Here is an 18,733-nt window from a genome sequence, read left to right as displayed (position 1 = left end):
TAAGTCTATTTAGGTTCATCCAACTCATTTATTTTGCCTTGATTCAGCTTATAAAAGTCTGTATGTTATCCCTTTTTTTTAGTTCTAGTAACCTAATGTACATAAGTTAAAATAAATTACACGTTGAAAGTCCTCTTCATTGAGCAAAATGTTTATTAGAAAACTAGTATTAACAAATGTTTTGAAACAATGAATGATTTTCCTCATTTTGAACAAAAAAACATGCCCACTTCTAGCAATAATTAAACAAAAATCAAAAAATAACCACACCCAAATGAGTGTGAAGCTTCACATCTGAAGGCTTTTACCAGGTTATTGCCCTTGAACAATGTAAAACAAGATTAACATGTTGTAATTATTACTGTGGATTTTGGATTACTCATCCCCTGAACTGAATGCAGTACTCCATTCCACAACAACAGAGTAGAAAATAAAATGTATATATTTTTTTGTTGTCAGTATCGGTAAGGCACATCAAATTTCTTCATCTATTCTTGAATGTCAAAGCTTTTCTTCCAAGTAACTTGCTACATATCTGATTCATATCAAAACCAAAAAAATTGAAATGTAATACTGTAATAAACACAACTATAAAACACTCAAACTGCATCACATTTTCTGATCTGCTTCTGGTTAGCCTACCCCTGTTATTAAGGTAAGGGCAGCGATTGACGACATCTCAATAGGTTAAAACAGTAGAACATCACAAAAAGCAGTCTATTTTTGAGAGACAGTACTTTCGGACTGGCTTTCAGACTATCCAGCTCAAGGAGTATCTTTTGAAATACTTCCAAAGTGTTTTTCAGTTCTTTTGGGTAGCTGAGGTTGAGAGCGTAGATTAGCCCCATTAGCATGGCACATGCTCTGGGTAGTCCAGGTCTTCAAGGACTGTTGTTCCCTCAAGCACAATCTTTGCATTGGCTGGATCAGATGTTGTGGCACCTCTGGTAACGACAATCTTCATCACTTTATCCGTTTCATCTCCTCCACCATCCTGGCGTAAGTAGTTAAGAAAAAAAAGTTAGTATTTATACGCAATACAATTTAAAAATAGCAGTAAAACAAAGAATATACAATGAAATTAAGTTTTCCATTTACCTACCAACTGATCTTTAAAGAGATCTTCCTCCTTTTCTCTGAGATACACCACTAAGCCACGGATAGCCATCTCTCTCCTTCTTTCCTCAGAATCATCCTGTGAATAAGAAAAATAAAAAAGTGTTTTATAATGTTTTTTAATTTAACCTCAATGAAGATGAGCTTTTTGTAATAACATCACTAGGAAAGAGAGTGAAGGATGATGTTTCCAATGCCTGGCCTATACCAATTACCGATCTCAATTGTGTATGTTAAATTTATCATTTTAAAGATTGCAATAATGAAACAACAGAAAAATCATTTTACAATTAAGTTGTGCTCTGCTTAAGCATTTATAGTTATGTACTAACTGAAGATTTTTTCCCTGTCCAATTGGGAGCAAATAACTAAGCCATAAAAAACACCTGATCTGATATTTGTCCTTGTAAGTATTTGGACTCAGAACAGTTGACTTTAACGCATAAAGGAGACAATCAGCAATGTAAGCAGTTATTTGAAATTCTATTTCTGACCACCTTTGCGGTGATACTGGAACCACGTATACTGTAAGACAAGGTTTATTCATACCTCAAGCAGCAGGTTCTTTATGCACTGAATACTCATCTTTGCAGCTCCTCCTCTTGCTGACAGCAAGGACATTATCTTTGGGATGTACTGGTCCAGTTTTGCCATGAATGTTGTCTCCAGATTGAGAGTTGTGATTCTTCTGAACTCTTGGTTTATCTGTGAGTGTAAAGACAAACAACAGGGACAATTTTTTAAAATGCAGGAAATTTCCATCAACATAGTACATACTGCAAACCATTTAATGATCAAATATTTACCTGAGCTGCGTCAAAAAGAGCAGGCCATCGGACTTTGAAGTCATTAACAACAACTAGCAGCCAACCTCTCAAACTTTATACAACGGGGCCTAAAAAAAACAACCCAAAAAGCCTTCTCATTAATGTTGTAACATACCAAAGGAAATAAAAATAGTGCACACTCAATGGCAATATTAGCAGGCCAATATTTTCATATGTTTAATGTTAAGTAAAGTGATAATAGACTTACTTTTTTAGGCCTCTTCCTCTCAGCAACGTTGTCGTATCAGCTCTCCAGCCCACGTTTTTAAGTTGGTCTTGGACAAAAAACGATCAATAAACTGGGGTTAAAAACACTGAACAAAATAAAATTAACCTATGTACAAAGCTTAAACATTAACCCACATCATCCTTGTGTTTAAATTGGGAGAAAATGACACATATAATCTCTTAGCTGTGCAGGGAAATGTAATGTAAGACCTAATTTAAGCAGCAGCGACAGAAAGACTCAGCTAAAGTGTATCACATTACATACAATAGCTTAATGAACAGTTAACTGAAAACCTGCTTTTAGGATTGTGTAAAAAAAAAACTATTCCTTGCACTATGTTAAAACACTCATTGAGTGTTGCAAATTAAAGAAAGCAAAAAGTACTACTCACCCAGTAACATTCAATTGGATTGAAAATATGCAATGTCCGTTCCTTTCCCTCCACTTTCTTGCAGGCGTGGCCTTTGGTTAAAACATGTGCGGGCAAGTCCAGTCTTACTCAGCTTTTGAAGGATGCTTAACAGAAATTCAAGTTGCACCAACTAAATATTGTCTCTTGCTGAGTGGAAGCAGAAATGTCCATTCAAAATCATTAAATTATGGAGTCAAGACAGATTTCTATATTCTCAGTTTGACAAACTTATAACAGGAAGTTATTAACTGATTAAAACATGTGTATGTAACAAACTTAAATTTTTTCTGTAAAAAAGGCTCTTGATTTCAAGCTTTACAAACTAACCCCATGAATCATTTTTCTCAGTGCAGTGTTTCTCCATTTCTACCATTATGGTCCTCCTGCTGCTCCTGCTGTGGTTCTGATGGGAGGAAACGACTGTTGTTCTGAAAGCTGTGTGAATGTGTGAATGTGTGAATGTGTGAATGTGACTCAGCCGGTGAAGAGCACTGAATCAGAGGAGGAAAACCTCCTATTCTACCTCATGTGACAGAACAGTTGCTGAACAAATTGAAATGCCTGAGCGTTGAAGCCCTGCAGTTTTCCTGCCAGGCCACGTGGTGGCGCTGCGAGAGGAGGTACACTGGGGCTGCCCTGATCAGTGCCAGTAGAGAAAGAGTGCTTATTGAATGTCATTAGTACTCCATATGCAAATTATGTTCTTATGTGGTGTCGTGAATCTCTTCCACACAGCCTTTCCATCAACGCTATACGTCACCTCCACCAGCCTCTATCAACGCTACGTCACCTCCACCAGCTTCTATCAACGCTGCGTCACGTCTATCAACGCTACGTCACCTCCACCAGACTCTATCAACGCTGCGTCACCTCTATCAACGCTACGTCACCTCCACCAGACTCTATCAACGCTGCGTCACGTCTATCAACGCTACGTCACCTCCACCAGACTCTATCAACGCTGCGTCACGTCTATCAATGCTACGTCACCTCCACCAGCCTCTGTCAACGCTACGTCACTTCCACCAGCTTCTATCAACGCTGCGTCACGTCTATCAACGCTACGTCACCTCCACCAGACTCTATCAACGCTGCGTCACGTCTATCAATGCTACGTCACTTCCATCAGACTCTATCAATGCTACGTCACTTCCACCAGCCTCTATCAACGCTGCGTCACGTCTATCAATGCTACGTCACCTCTATCAACGCTACGTCACCTCCACCAGACTCTATCAACGCTGCGTCACCTCTATCAACGCTACGTCACCTCCACCAGACTCTATCAATGCTGCGTCACGTCTATCAACGCTACGTCACCTCCACCAGACTCTATCAACGCTGCGTCACGTCTATCAACGCTACGTCACCTCCACCAGACTCTATCAACGCTACGTCACTTCCACCAGCTTCTATCAATGCTGCGTCACGTCTATCAACGCTACGTCACCTCCACCAGACTCTATCAATGCTGCGTCACGTCTATCAACGCTACGTCACCTCCACCAGACTCTATCAACGCTGCGTCACGTCTATCAACGCTACGTCACCTCCACCAGACTCTATCAACGCTACGTCACTTCCACCAGCTTCTATCAATGCTGCGTCACGTCTATCAACGCTACGTCACCTCCACCAGACTCTATCAACGCTGCGTCACGTCTATCAATGCTACGTCACTTCCATCAGACTCTATCAATGCTACGTCACTTCCACCAGCCTCTATCAACGCTGCATCACGTCTATCAATGCTACGTCACCTCCACCAGCCTCTATCAATGCTACGTCACCTCCACCAGCCTCACAGTCTACACCATCATAGCGCAGAGTAGCATCGGCCTCTGCTCTGCACTGTGCTGCTGGAGACCAACTGAGCTCGCTGCTAGTGAGCATAGCAGTCACACTTTAATCATGTTTAGCATGTAGCATGTAGCATTGCTGGTGTGCCTTACACTGTACTGCCTTACACTGTACTGCAGTAAAAGTACTGAAGTAGGACTGGATGTCAGAGTAATCAAAGTATCTTGATGCAGCCCTCCTGGGCGGTGATGTCACCACAAGCTCCGCCCCCATCACCTTCACCCTCACAACCACACCATGAGGCTTCCTGTTCTCTCTCCGCCTGAACGACTCCAGTCTCCTTCACATGGAGCTGCAGGGTCACCTGCCGCAGGTGTGTTCAGCTTATCAGTGTGTGTGTGTGTGTGCATGTGTGTATGTGTGTGTGTGTGTGTGTGCATGTGTGTATGGTTGTGCATGTGTGTGTGCGGGGGCGGAGCCAGCCTCAGGTGGACTTTCACCTGAGGACTAAAGCTGCAGGTGTGAGAGTTCAGTGTGTGTTTCGGTGTGTTCAGATAATGTGTGACTGGGGGGGTCAAGGACTGGAGGGTCAGGGACTGGGGGGTCAGGGACTGGAGGGTCAGGGACTGGGGGGGTCACATGTCTTCAGTCTGTCTCAGGTCAAAGGTCAGTCTGTGCAGAGGGCAATAAAACCCCTTTTACTGTGTGCAGCACTTTATCTTTATTTTAAATCATTTGTTCTTTACGTTTCACCTTCACCCTCTAAACTGGGTCAGAGCTCTGTTCCCCACGTTTCATTTTTATTCATAAACCCGTGTCTTTATTTATAAACATGTTCTTTGTTCGCGCAACATTCCACGTGTTTCTATAGAACGTTTAAAACTTCTCACCTTCACTGTCAAAATAATTGCGTTTTGAATTTCAGCGTTTCGACTCTTTTGTTGTCGGGGATTCACGTTAAAGCACGAGGAGGTTAAACCGAAGTGTCAAAATAAAGAATGAGGAAAAATGAGATGATAATAATAATAATAATAATAATAATATGAATCCCAACAACTTTGATTTGTGGTTCAACATCAACGCTCACAGAAAGCGAGGGAAGTTATTTCAGTTCCGACCAGGAGGAAATGCCAAAAGTGAGGCGGCCGCGCCGTTCTCTGCACGCAAGGTCGCATGATGGGGATGATGAAGATGGTGAGGATGATGATGATGGTGATGGTGACGATGATGATGGTGATGATGCTCAGCTGAGTGTCCAATGGGAGACTGCAGTCCTTCCTCTGTGCTCGTCCAATAGGAGCCGAGGGAGTTGGGGGGGGGTAAAGGGATGTATCTGGCTGTATAACATAATGTTATATAAGACACACACACACACACACACACACACACACACACACACACACACACACACACACACACACACACACACACACACACACACACACAGCTGCTCTCCCTCCGTTATCATTGTGACTCTTTATCTCCAACGGCTCTGAGCCTCACAAACCTTCACATAACAACCTACGTCAAAAAAGAACAAACTTTGTCTTTGTTGGACACACACACACACACACACACACACACACACACACACACACGCACACACACACACACACACACACAAATGGGTACATTGTTTCCGAAGCCAGAATTCACGTTGGACGTTTCAGTTGTTGACTCTTCTTGCAAAACTGACCGAAACTTTACAATAAAATCAATAAATCCTGAAATGACTCAGAATGCCTCAGATTCAAAGTGTGCCTCTTTGTGTGGATCAGAAAATCTGTAGTGTAACCAAATAAAATAACTTAAATAAAGTTACTTAACCGAATGAGAAATAACGTCTCTGCAGTTTATAAAACTATAAAGGTCCATTCAGATGAGCTAGCAGTCCCACATGGTGGGAGTTTGAGTGGAAAGTGAAGACGTGACACTTCAGTATCTCAGTTTTCACCTCAAAATATAGTAAAACTTCATGTTGGAGGAAATGTACACAGTCACACGGTAAAAACTGTGGTTTTTATAGAACAAAGACTACAACTGAAACTGGAGACATTTGAGAGACGATGGAAATCAGTACGACAAGCAAGACAAGCTAACCCCAACCCCCACTTCTTTCGCTCCTTTCTCTTGTTTTCTCGTCTCTATTTTAGTATATTTTGTTCCCAACATGTGTTTCTCTCCCAGCCAGCTTTTCTGGGCATTTCTGGGGGATTTATTCACAAACGTTTAGTGGAATCGTTAATAAAAATAGACGCACATGAGCTGAAAACAATCATGGCCCCGCCTCTCGACCTGTAACCCCGCCTCCCTGTCCGTGATGTCATCACCAACATGGCGGACGACCTGCTCCAGGTGGAGCTGCAAGAACCTGCTTCAACGAGGCCACATGTTGAATTTCTCCAATACCAGAATTTTTTCCTGGTCCGTGTCTTCTTCTCTGTTTCTCCGTATTCCTGCAACACAGTTCCGGCGCCACCTATGGGCCTGGCATGTGCACCACATGACTTTGAGTGGTTTTCATGGATTTATTCTGAGAGTCAAAAGGTGCGAACCGTCACAGGAAACTTTCCTCTGGAATCGGAGAGAAAAAAATCCTGGACACAGTTTAACCCACGTCTCCTTTCACGTTTTCACAAATCAGCCCACATCGGGGAAGCAAATATATAATATTGTAGAACTAAAGAAGCCAAATATAAAACATACATTCCGTGACAGAAAAGATAAACACTCGACTCTGAACATATTGATAGTACATGATGAGTAAGGTGTTAGAAACGGAGAGAGAGGGGTTGCTCTGTGCGCTCGGGTGGAAAAGTGCCGACTCAGCGTTTACATTTCCACCCCCTGACCCCAGAAAACAAAACGCCTCAGTGACGAGCAACAGGCTGCAGTTGTGACTGTAAATACCTGGTGAGGAGGAGTGTTTAGCCTTCATCCCGCAAGGTCGCTGCTCTGACCCCCCCCCCCCCCCGGTAACACTGAGCCCCCCCCCCCCCCCTGGTAACACTGAGGCCCCCCAGCAGGAAGCCTCTGCTGGGCCTGTGGGAGGAGGGAGGAGCTGCTGAGCTTTTCTTCCGTTAGATAAGAGGGCGGGTTACGTAACGGCCGGCCGGGTGAACGGGGACGCCGTTCTTTCACGCTCGGTTCCCCCGTTCACCTTCTCCTTCGGGGGGGCCGAGAAGCCGCGGAACGTCTGTAACACTCTGAAACGCGTCCACACCTCACATTCAGTGCCACCTAGACGACATGAGAAACTCTGTTTGAAGATCACGTCTTGCTGTGTGTTCCCACAATGCACTTGTGACATGGAATCCTCCATTCATCCATCCATCTTATCAGTCGGCAGGACTAACGAGAGATGGAGGAGGAGCGTTGGTCATCACAGTCAAGGTCTTTAAATACCAGAGGCAAAGTCCAGCCAACAAATCCCCCCCCCCCCCCCCCCCCCTCACCCCCCCCCTCAGTTTAGATTCCTCCCCCTGGAAAATTCCTGCCGCTGTCCATGTGACCAGAAGAGCAGCTGCAGCTCAAACAATGACCTCCAAACTGAGCTCAGGCCTGCGAGGACAATGGCTGCCTGCACGCAAGAATGTGGCACATGCGCCCTCGTCTTCTTCTTCTTCTTCATCATCATCATCATCATCATCATCCTCATCCTCCTCCATCTGAGAGCAACGAATCAGCGACAGGCTCAACCCCTTGACCCACTTCAACGTCCAGGGTGGGGTCCAGGGGGAGTCACACTGTTCCAGCAACACAAAGCTCACGGTGATGTCAGGAAGCACTTTGATCAAAACTCTGAAGGGAACCAGAACCAGAACCAGAACCAGACCCAGAACCAGAACCAGACCCAGTGCTTCCTTTAGTTTTTTTGGAAAACAGGTCCCAGAGTGGAGGAGTTATAGGAAACGACGCCTGGGCTTTTGACGTGTGCACGAACAAGACGCACGTTGAGCCGACAATGATGACGTCATCGCCCCGCCCCTCGACCTGTAACCCCGCCTCCCTCTGGTGATGTCACTCAACAGCAACACGGCAGGACGGCCTGCTCCAGGTGGCGCTGCAGGAGTTAAGGAAAGGTGTTAGGAGGCTTCCTAAAGGAGTTAATGAAGGGTGTTAGGAGGCTTCCTATAGGAGTTAAGTAAAGGTGTTAGGAGGCTCCCTAAAGGAGTTAAGGAAAGGTGTTAGGAGGCTTCCTATAGGAGTTAAGGAAAGGTGTTAGGAGGCTTCCTAAAGGAGTTAATGAAGGGTGTTAGGAGGCTTCCTATAGGAGTTAAGTAAAGGTGTTAGGAGGCTTCCTAAAGGAGTTAAGGAAAGGTGTTAGGAGGCTTCCTAAAGGAGTTAAGGAAAGGTGTTAGGAGGCTTCCTAAAGGAGTTAAGGAAAGGTGTTGGGAGGCTTCCTAAAGGAGTTAAGGGAAGGTGTTAGGAGACTTCCTAAAGGAGTTAAGGGAAGGTGTTAGGAGGCTTCCTAAAGGAGTTAAGGGAAGGTGTTAGGAGACTTCCTAAAGGAGTTAAGGGAAGGTGTTAGGAGGCTTCCTAAAGGAGTTAAGGGATGGTGTTAGGAGGCTTCCTAAAGGAGTTAAGGAAAGGTGTTAGGAGGCTTCCAAAAGGAGTTAAGGGAAGGTGTTAGGAGGCTTCCTAAAGGAGTTAAGGAAAGGTATTAGGAGACTTCCTAAAGGAGTTAATGAAGGGTGTTAGGAGGCTTCCTATAGGAGTTAAGTAAAGGTGTTAGGAGGCTCCCTAAAGGAGTTAAGGAAAGGTGTTAGGAGGCTTCCTAAAGGAGTTAAGGAAAGGTATTAGGAGGCTTCCTAAAGGAGTTAAGGAAAGGTATTAGGAGACTTCCTAAAGGAGTTAATGAAGGGTGTTAGGAGGCTTCCTATAGGAGTTAAGTAAAGGTGTTAGGAGGCTCCCTAAAGGAGTTAAGGAAAGGTGTTAGGAGGCTTCCTATAGGAGCTAAGGAAAGGTGTTAGGAGACTTCCTAAAGGAGTTAATGAAGGGTGTTAGGAGGCTTCCTAAAGGAGTTAGAAAAGGTGTTAGGAGGCCTCCTAAAGGAGTTAAGGTGTTAGGAGACTTCCTAAAGGAGTTAATGAAGGGTGTTAGGACGCTTCCTAAAGGAGTTAAGGAAGGGTGTTAGGACGCTTCCTAAAGGAGTTAAGGAAAGAGATCACGTTCACGAGATCCACTAGGGGGCGTAATAATAATGGATGGATGGAGGTGAAGGTTAGTGACGTCTGTTGTGGTGAAAAAAGTGTAAAAGTGATCAAATGTAGTATAAAAGGAGATTCTCTGACCAGACCAGACCAGACCAAACCAGACCAGAACCAGACCAGACCAGACCCAAAGTGGAACTGGCACCCAGGAGAGCACAGACCAAGCAGGCAAGGCCTGAGACACAGAACCTGGCAACCCCGTCCTGCAGACTGAGGAACTCTTGATCCTGCCGATGGTTCCGGCAGGACTTTATTTTGTAGTCGACCCAGTTATTTATCGACAAAGTCGTCGGGAGAATTTCCCCCGTAAAAAAACCCACCAGGAGACGAAACACACGGGAAGTCTAAGACCATTTGATCAGGTTATGTTGTGACGTGAAAACTAAACTGTCTGAAGGCAGAAACACGAGCAAACAAGAGGAAGACGAGGGGTTAACACGACCAAGCACTGGATGAGGCAACAAGACGAGCTGATAGTGGGGAGGGGGGGGGGGGGGGGTCATGGACACACAGGTGAGGGCGGAGGACACACACACACACACACACACACACACACACACACACACACACACACACACACACACACACACGTTTGGTCTTTTTCTGTGAATGTGAATTAAAATAACTGACTGTTATTCATGTGTCTTGTTTATGATAAACACCGGGGGTCCGTCCGGAGGTGACGAGGAGCCGGGTAACGTCTCACAGCTTTCTATCAGCAGCCGGATCACTAAAATAGCCCCCCCGGGGGGGTGGGGGGGGGGGTTAACGTGTGAGGCTGTAACAGATGAATCACATGGGAACGACAGCAGGATGACGGATAAAGAGGCTCTATTAATGTTTTATTCAAACAAACTGCAATGAAACCATGAAATGATGCTAAATGGACTCCATTTCCCATGACCCTTTGCAACCCCTGAAAACCTTTCCAACAAATGGAATCTGTGTGTGTGTGTGTGTGTGAGAGAGAGACACCACTGTTTTCATTTTTCATTTTTCATGCATCTCCTGATCTGTTATCTCAGCACACTGCAGGGATGCTGGTACTGAACACACACACACACACACAGGTTTTTAAAGTTTCCTCTGGTTTATCTGAGATTCAAGCAGCAGTGTGTGTGTGTGTGTGCAACTTTCCTGATACTGTGTACTCAGACTATGTTGCACTTTATGTGTCAGTGTGATAAATAATGTTTCAACATTAAAGTGATTTATTTGGCAGTAAAAGCTCCTTGAATCTTCCAGAACGTTCCGTCGATGAGACGAGGAACTTGAGCAGCAGCAGTTCAGATTGAAACAATTCTGCTGTTCTCTGGTTCCACTACGTCAGAGGATGAAGCTAAACCAGATAAACCCGAGGGTCACCAGGACGAGTCCTCACCAAACCTCTGCTGAGCAGCTGGAACAAACCAGAGAGGCGCTCTGCTGCCTTCTCTAGAGGAACAGCTCCCCCTGGTGGCCGCACTCTGCACTGCTCCACTCCAGGAGAACGTGAGCTGGACGAGACCGTCGTGAGACGTTAGTCTCACCCTTCTGATGTGTTGCTGCAACACTTCAACCTATTCAAGCTCCCTGCTAGTCACCATTATATCCTGGAACCGCTCCAGAGCTTCCTCCTGGAACCTGGAACCGCTCCAGCTTCCTCCTGGAACCTGGAACCGCTCCAGAGCTTCCTCCTGGAACCGCTTTAAGGTCTTTTAGTGCAGAGACGTAACTTAACAGACCCGTCATTACAAAATCTGAATCTAATGGAAGTGACAAGCTTTGGTGGTTTAGTCATTTTAGATTCAGTCTGTTATCGCCACCTACTGGTCGCTGTTGGTGCTGCAGGCTGAACGATCAGTTTCACTCCATTTCTCCACGCTGCTGGAGGAACTGCAGGAAACTGAACAGCTTCAAAGTTGCACAACACAAGAGTAACACACACCTTCATCTCACTCAAACATCCTGTGTGTGTGTGTGTGTGTGTAAAGAAACCAAGAGCCAGGTGTGTTGTTTTCCAGGGAATCTTTTCTTTATTAGACTTTCCGGAGACTCTAGGAGGAATCGTGTTCTAGAGGAATCTGTTGCTCCGCTCGGCCAGGAGCTTCAAATGTACACGAAGAGCAGCGGCTCAGGACATAAATATAGAAAACAACTGCTGTGTGGAGGTGTGGGGGGGGGGGGGGGGGGGGGGGTTACTCGTTACTCTGTGAGGCCCAGCTTCTTCTTCAGGGACTCGGGCATCTCGGGGGGAGGGGGGCGGGGCAGGCGGAAGTACACCTTGACGGAGTCGTAGATGAACCACTGCAGAGCCGTCAGGGTGCCGATCATGATGATACGAGCCACCAGACCCTTCCACACACCTGAGGACAGGGGACAGACAGACCGGGGGACCGTCAGGACAGGGGACAGTCAGACCGGGGGACAGGGGACACAGACATACACATGTGTCCGCCCGCCCGGCTGGCTGCAGCGGGGGCTCCCGGCCTGAAGCCGGGGTGCCGCTGCAGCGGGGGGCCGGGGGGGGCAGGTGGACTGTTCTCACACGCCAATGACTCAAGCACCTCCAACTGTACAGCAGGAAGCTGCTGAGGAGCCGGAGCCCTCCAGAGGTGGATCTAAGGAGCGTGTTGAGAGTGTGTGTGTGTGTGTGTGTGTGTGGCGGCGGACTCACCCCTGGGTCCGAGCTTCTTCAGGACCTGCACGGCCGTACTGCCCGACTCCTTGTTCAGCACAGACACCACGGAGTCAGCAGGGTGTGACACGATGGCACAGAAGACACCGGCTGCAGGGACCAGAGGAGGTCAGACATCAGAGATCAGACACGTCGGAGGAGATCAGACACGTCGGAGGAGATCAGACACATCAGAGGAGATCAGACATCAGAGATCAGACACGTCGGAGGAGATCAGACACGTCGGAGGAGATCAGACACATCAGAGGAGATCAGACATCAGAGATCAGACACGTCGGAGGAGATCAGACACATCAGAGGAGATCAGACACGTCGGAGATCAGACACGTCGGAGGAGATCAGACACGTCAGAGGAGATCAGACACGTCAGAGGAGATCAGACACGTCAGAGGAGATCAGACACGTCGGAGGAGATCAGACACGTCGGAGGATATCAGACACGTCGGAGGAGATCAGACACGTCAGAGGAGATCAGACACGTCGGAGGATATCAGACACGTCGGAGGATATCAGACACGTCGGAGGAGATCAGACACGTCGGAGGAGATCAGACACGTCGGAGGAGATCAGACACGTCGGAGGAGATCAGACACGGCGGAGGAGATCAGACACGGCGGCCGCTCACTCACCGATGTACCCGGCCACGAAGGTGACGACCAGCTGCTCAGACTTGCTGCACTCGCTGCGCGGCTTGGGGACGGCGTACTTGTAGAGCAGCTCCACGGTGCGCTCGAAGCAGGCGAACTTCATCATGGTGTAGGGGATCTGCCTCATCCACAGGGGAACCACGCCCTTGTAGAACCTGTAAATAGAATCGTCTCAGTGTCTCTAGTAGATGAATGTCCTCAAGTATTGTCCCACCGCTGTACGGTCGGGGTTCGTCCATACCGCAGTCTGCTGACTTGCTCACATCAGTATTTTAATGAGATACGGATCGTCTTGAATCACCTCACCTGTCAGCACACGTCTGTTGTTTCTCTACAAAAGCAAGCAACGGCGCCCTCCGGTGGCCCGACCTAAAACTACGCCGTCGGCGTGTCTGCTGCTGCAGCGGAAATACAACTTGGGCTTCACACACTGGGGCAAAGACTCGTCTCCATGGTAACCACGACGGAGTCATGCAGTTGTGTTTTCTTCTGAGAAACTACGTACTTTAAATGCAGAAAGATCAAAATTCTTAGATTTTAGCCAATAAATAGTGACAAACTCATTTCTTTTGTAGCAAAGACTTGATTCTATGCCGTTTTTTTCCTGTCATCAACTGGTAACCCTCCACACGTTCTCCTTTTATAGTGTTTCGTTTTATTAATTTCTTGCAAGTTTCACTTGTGCTCACAAGAAGACGAAGTCAGTGTCTGCCCAAACGGCAAAAACAACGTTTCTACGTCGGTCCACTAGTTGGTGCCGTTTGTTTTTTTTGTAAACAAACCACACACACATGCAAGCAGAGAGCAATACGCTCTAAAACCAGGGGTGGAAAATCCTGGTCCTGCAGGTTTACGGTCTCCCTGCTCAAACACACCTGGGTTCTCGTGACCAGGACACATTGAAAACATGCAGGGCTGCGGCTCGAGAGGTCTCGTGGACAGACGAGCAAGTTGGACTGTTACTACAGTGACTGTCATAATAAAAGCACCAAGTCCGGGACAATGTGGACGGGGAGTGACGACACCAGGGAGGAGACGTTCTGATGGGCTCTACTGAGCACGTGCACCACGACGACGACGACTCCCCCCCACAACTGTGGTGACCAGGAAGAGAACAGGCGTTTCATAAAGCACACGTGTGTGTGTGTGTGTGTGTGTGTCCGCCCGCCCGGCTGGCTGCAGCGGGGGCTCCCGGGCCTGAAGCCGGGGTGCCGCTGCAGCGGGGGGCCGGGGGGGGCAGGTGGACTGTTCTCACACGCCAATGACTCAAGCACCTCCAACTGTACAGCAGGAAGCTGCTGAGGAGCCGGAGCCCTCCAGAGGTGGATCTAAGGAGCGTGTTGAGAGTGTGTGTGTGTGTGTGTGTGTGTGTGTGTGTGTGTGTGTGTGAGCGGCACCACTTACGCCCACAGGCCTTCCTCGGCGAACATCTTGGGCACACACTGCCTGAGGTTGTTGGCGTAGCCCGGCTGGGTCTGGATGCGGACCTTGACAGCCTCCATGGGAGCCAGGGCGATGTCGGCGAAGAACTCTGCGCTGGCCGAGGCGGCCAGGTACAGAGACGTCCTCCACAGGTAGGTGTTCTCCTGGGGACGGAAGCGGGTACGGGTCAGCCCGGACTCCTCGCCCCCTCCCTCCCCCCCTGGGGGGACCCGGTCCCACGCACTCACCTCTCCCAGCAGGTCACTGTAGAAGATCTTGAACACTTCATAGAAGCCGAACTTGCAGAGTCCCTGCATGGAGTACCCGATGAAGGTGGGGGCCCAGCCCTTCGCCAGACCCCGGACGCCGTCTTCCCTCACCGTCACCCTGAAGCCGTTACCGATGCTCTTGTATTTGTCTGGATCCACCTGGGGGGGGGAGAACGTCTCAGCTTGTGATCCAGCTCTGGGGACCAGATGACTCGTCGTGGCCTCCACCAGGCCAAAAACCTTCACTGGCCGTTCTGCTTCCTGTTGGAAACTCTAGATCCCCGTCAGGTTTCTCTTCTTTCACTGTTTAATCTGTTTATATCTTCCCGTCGCCGCATGTTCTGCCCGATTCAAAAGCTTCTCCGCAGCTCGCCTCTACCAACTGTGTTAATTGGTCGCTGCATCCAAACGTCACTGACGTTAAAATAAGCTTGTTCAGAGTTCCTTTTGAGGATTATTTCTTAAAAAACTGAATAAAAAAAAGGCCAAAACAGTTAAATTGCTAAATCCAAACACTAGAAAAAGGTACAAATTTAAAAACGAACCTAAAATGCGGTTCTGAGGCTTTATAAACCAGACGTGAGGTAGTTCTTTTTATTTTTCCCAATTTCTCATTTTAAGCCGAAAGGCGTCGGGGCTCCAGCCCGGGCGGCCTAGCTGGAGTTTGGGGGGGGGCTGCAGTGAGGCTCCATACAAACCTGCAGGCGGCACTTGACCAGGTCGAGCGGCACGACGGCCGTGTGCGTGAGGCCGCAGCTCAGGATGCCGCCGAAGCCACACAGGGCATAGTACTTTGAGGAGCCGAACGCGCAGCTCACATCCTCTGTGGTAGAAGGAGGGACAACACAGCATGCAGCGTGCACGGTCACATGCGACACGGGACAGGAATCAGGACGGGCGAGCGGCGCCGTGCAGGGCGCCACGCTTCCTCCACCGCGCCGCTCGGACACCAACATGCCACCAGTTATTAGGACGACAGTCGAGTCGCTGGTGTTTTACAAGAGCGACCGACACACTTTGTGTGGCGTTAAAACACGTGTGGATTTTTATTACACTTCTCACACTGTATAAAATATTTACGGTTGTTATTCTTTAACGATTTGTGGTTGGGGGCAGATACATTTTTTCCCCGACAGCAGTCTGAGGGAAGCTTTTCAAAACGTCTACAATCTCAAAGGAAACATGCTGGTTTCCTCATCTGATCAATAGTTACTGTAAATCAAAATATGTGATTTATTCAACATTTAAAACAAACAATGTTAAAGCTGAGGCCAAAACTAATGTAAAACACCAGCGAGGTCTCATAATAATCAATAATCATCTGTGGAATGAACAGAAAACATTTGATGAAATCAAATCACATGATTGCTTTGGGATCCGCTGATACTCTGCGTTCTGAGCGGACGGGAAGAGATGATGAACCATCAGAGTCATTTAAACTCTCCGATCGTCTGTGACTTACAGTCAACCTTCAGTCCCGGGCAGGACGCTGACCTATCGGAGTCCTCTGATGGGGCACAATGAGGCGGGGGGGGTGGTGGGGTCAGAATCACTCAACACGTCAACATGCAGCCACGTTACGATCAGTCCAACACAGCAGAATCAGGGGGATTAAGACAAGTCCACCACAAAATGGGCCGGGCGTCCCATGCAGATTGGTGCAAACGAAAACAACCCGTGACGGGCGAGGCGTTAATGAAGAAAAGGGCACCGGGACACACCTGCAATCTGCATTTGACCAGATCGAGGGGGACAACGGCCGTGTGTGTGGTGCCACAGCTCAGAATCCCACCAAATCCACACAGGACGAAATACTTCTGAGAGCCGAACTCACAACTGTCGCCCTCTGAAGAAACACAGGGAAACCTTTAGAAGAACCGACGCAGGAGGAACCCAGCACTTCTCATGGTTTCAGCCTCACTTAACCTCTTTTGCCCTTGAGACGCTGGTCTGAAGTACGTCACGACATGTTTACCCTGAAAACAAGCCCTTTAAAAACAACACCCCGACCTGCCACACCAGGATGTACAACCCACAGACCGTACTGAATACATGTGGAGGTGGGACCATTTCATTAAACCCTCAGTGCAGACCTGTCCTAACAGGTCCTGATGTGCACAGGTCAAATTCCAACGGGGGCGAATTATATTAACTTATGACACTTTAGACATTGAACACATAAACTGACACTGCAGCAAAATGTCAGAGTAAGTTCGGTATCGTTTTTTTACAGCAGGTCATAAATATTCCTCGAGGGACTATTTGTCCTCTCCGTGCTGGAGGACCAGAAGGTCACGTGCTTCACGGACCGGTCCAGAACCCTACAGCCGCTCCGGGCCTCGGTCTGCATGTTCTCCTGCAGGACCCGGGTCTGGTCGTCTGCCTGGATCCAGTCTGCTGCAGAGCAGAGTAATCACACTACTTTGTCCTTCCTTGTCCTCCACGGTGTGCAGCGCAGGCCTCGCCGCGACCAGCCACGCAAAAACCTCCAGATCACCTCTCCTGGAGGGTCGACGCTTGGTGAATAACGTGCACACACCCGGAGAAACCGTTTAAAGCACAATGTGAACGTCTAGAATGTGACCCTGAGATAAACCGAGGACATCCGGTCAGACTGAGCGGGCTAAGCTAACGCTAGCCTCCAGACCGGCCGCTGGGTTTTACCGTCTGCCGTGGCGGCTGCCGCCAGCCTGCGGGGCCTCTGTCCATGGAGGCTCTGTTGGGGCTCCTCCACCTTCTGGAGGTTGAACAGCGGGGCGCTGAACGGGTTGGACCGGGCCAGCTGCGTCAGGGCGGTCGGGTACATGGTGGCGTCCTGCCTGTGGAGCAACAGGTGAGCGGGTTAGCAGAGGAGCTAGCGAGTACAAGACCCGCCCCCCGGCGGCTCACGCGCACACAACCCCCCCCCCCCCCCCCTCCTCTCCCTCCCCCGGCTGAAGGCCCCACGTGCACAGCCAAGGTCCCACCGACGCAGGTCCAGACTCATGCGATGCGTGAAGACCTCTGCGTCTACGCACACCTTGTACCAGCGGCGCAGTGACGTCACGCACTGGTTCACGCCGCCGTGACAGAATGACCGTGAGCTTAGCATGCTAACGTAGGTCCAGAGGAAAGAAAAGAGCAAGCTTCAAGTCTTTAGGGTCTGCCCACATGCGAAGAAGCTAAATGGCTACAAGGCCCCGTGCACTCGTGCAATCAGGATCTGCGGTTTTAACTCGCTGAGGCTGAATGCTACATGCTAAGCTAACGTGACCGCTCCAAGGTGGAAGGGTCCCTCTGAACTCGTCAAATAAAAGCAGCATAAATCAGCAACCAAAGCAGAGACCGTCGGCCCAACGGAGAGCAGACGGCTGGAGGAACGCGCCCTTTCGGATTGCTCGCTGTGTTTCGACCCATAAAGGGAGTTTTCAAAGAATTACCGCACTCACTCTGTCAGAGTCTTAAGATGGCGGCTCCGCTTTGCTGCTGCCGGCGGCTCGGAGAGGCCGAGTGACCCCGCGGTAAATACGTTGGTCGTTTCGTGACGTCATCAAGGTTCCGAGGCGGGACTCGGCGCTTTCCTGTCCAATAAAATGCACCAGTGCTCTGTCAGTCAAAATCTCTAGTCCAATCACAAGAAGGTAACGGAAATAAAGGCGTGGCTTGTACTGACGAGTAAGGGGATTCGACGTACAGACATATGTAACTAGAGTTAACTATGTACACATATATCTGTAGATTTAAGAGTCCATACACTATATTGACAGAATTATACATGTGCATAAACAAACAGTGCATAGATTTAAACATATATGCACTTGTATAAGACACATCTGTAGACTTATACATCTATTGTACATATTGTAGCCATCACGGAGTTGGTCGCTGCAAGGCATGATGGGAATTCATGTTATGTGTTGCTGGAGGTTATTGTGGGTTATTGTTGGGGTTGGTGTTTGTGTTGATTGTGCTTATGCTGTGTTTTTGTCCCTCAGTTCAGGGAGTAATTATTTCATCTAGTTTATTTTGGTTTGTTAGATGTTAGTTTGCAACCATGAGTGTGAAGGTGTTGTGTGGAGTGTCATCCGATGAAGTTCCGGTTGCGGTCTTTTGTCAAAATAAAAGCCTCTGGTTGATCTAGC

The 18,733-nt window shown here is 48.2% G+C and overlaps 1 protein-coding gene and 1 long non-coding RNA gene across 3 annotated transcripts; both read right to left on the bottom strand.

The window, feature by feature from the left end:
• Window positions 1–839: 839 nt before the first annotated feature.
• On the bottom strand, window positions 840–1,799 carry LOC308146569. Its single transcript, XR_013937117.1, has 3 exons — window positions 1,666–1,799; window positions 1,103–1,195; window positions 840–994 (listed from the first exon to the last, which is right to left on the bottom strand). It is a non-coding gene; the product is annotated as an uncharacterized lncRNA (long non-coding RNA).
• Window positions 1,800–11,587: 9,788 nt separating this feature from the next.
• slc25a3a (solute carrier family 25 member 3a) lies at window positions 11,588–18,118 on the bottom strand. 2 transcript variants are annotated; one of them, XM_080518155.1, is made up of 8 exons: window positions 18,041–18,118; window positions 17,277–17,431; window positions 16,334–16,458; window positions 14,592–14,771; window positions 14,326–14,507; window positions 12,904–13,076; window positions 12,254–12,364; window positions 11,588–11,942 (listed from the first exon to the last, which is right to left on the bottom strand). In XM_080518155.1, exons 2-8 carry the CDS (start codon window positions 17,416–17,418, stop codon window positions 11,782–11,784), a joined length of 1,074 nt encoding a protein of 357 aa, XP_080374281.1. In that variant the 5' UTR covers window positions 17,419–17,431; window positions 18,041–18,118; the 3' UTR covers window positions 11,588–11,781. The 2 variants fall into 2 exon arrangements, with proteins under 2 accessions (XP_080374281.1, XP_080374282.1); XM_080518156.1 differs by lacking the exon at window positions 16,334–16,458 and adding an exon at window positions 15,311–15,435.
• Between the last annotated feature and the right edge of the window lie 615 nt (window positions 18,119–18,733).

This window comes from Blennius ocellaris (genome assembly GCF_963422515.1).
Source record: "Blennius ocellaris genome assembly, chromosome: 22".
Classification (NCBI taxonomy): Eukaryota; Metazoa; Chordata; class Actinopteri; order Blenniiformes; family Blenniidae; genus Blennius; species Blennius ocellaris.
This window is presented reverse-complemented; position numbering and strand designations above follow the sequence as displayed.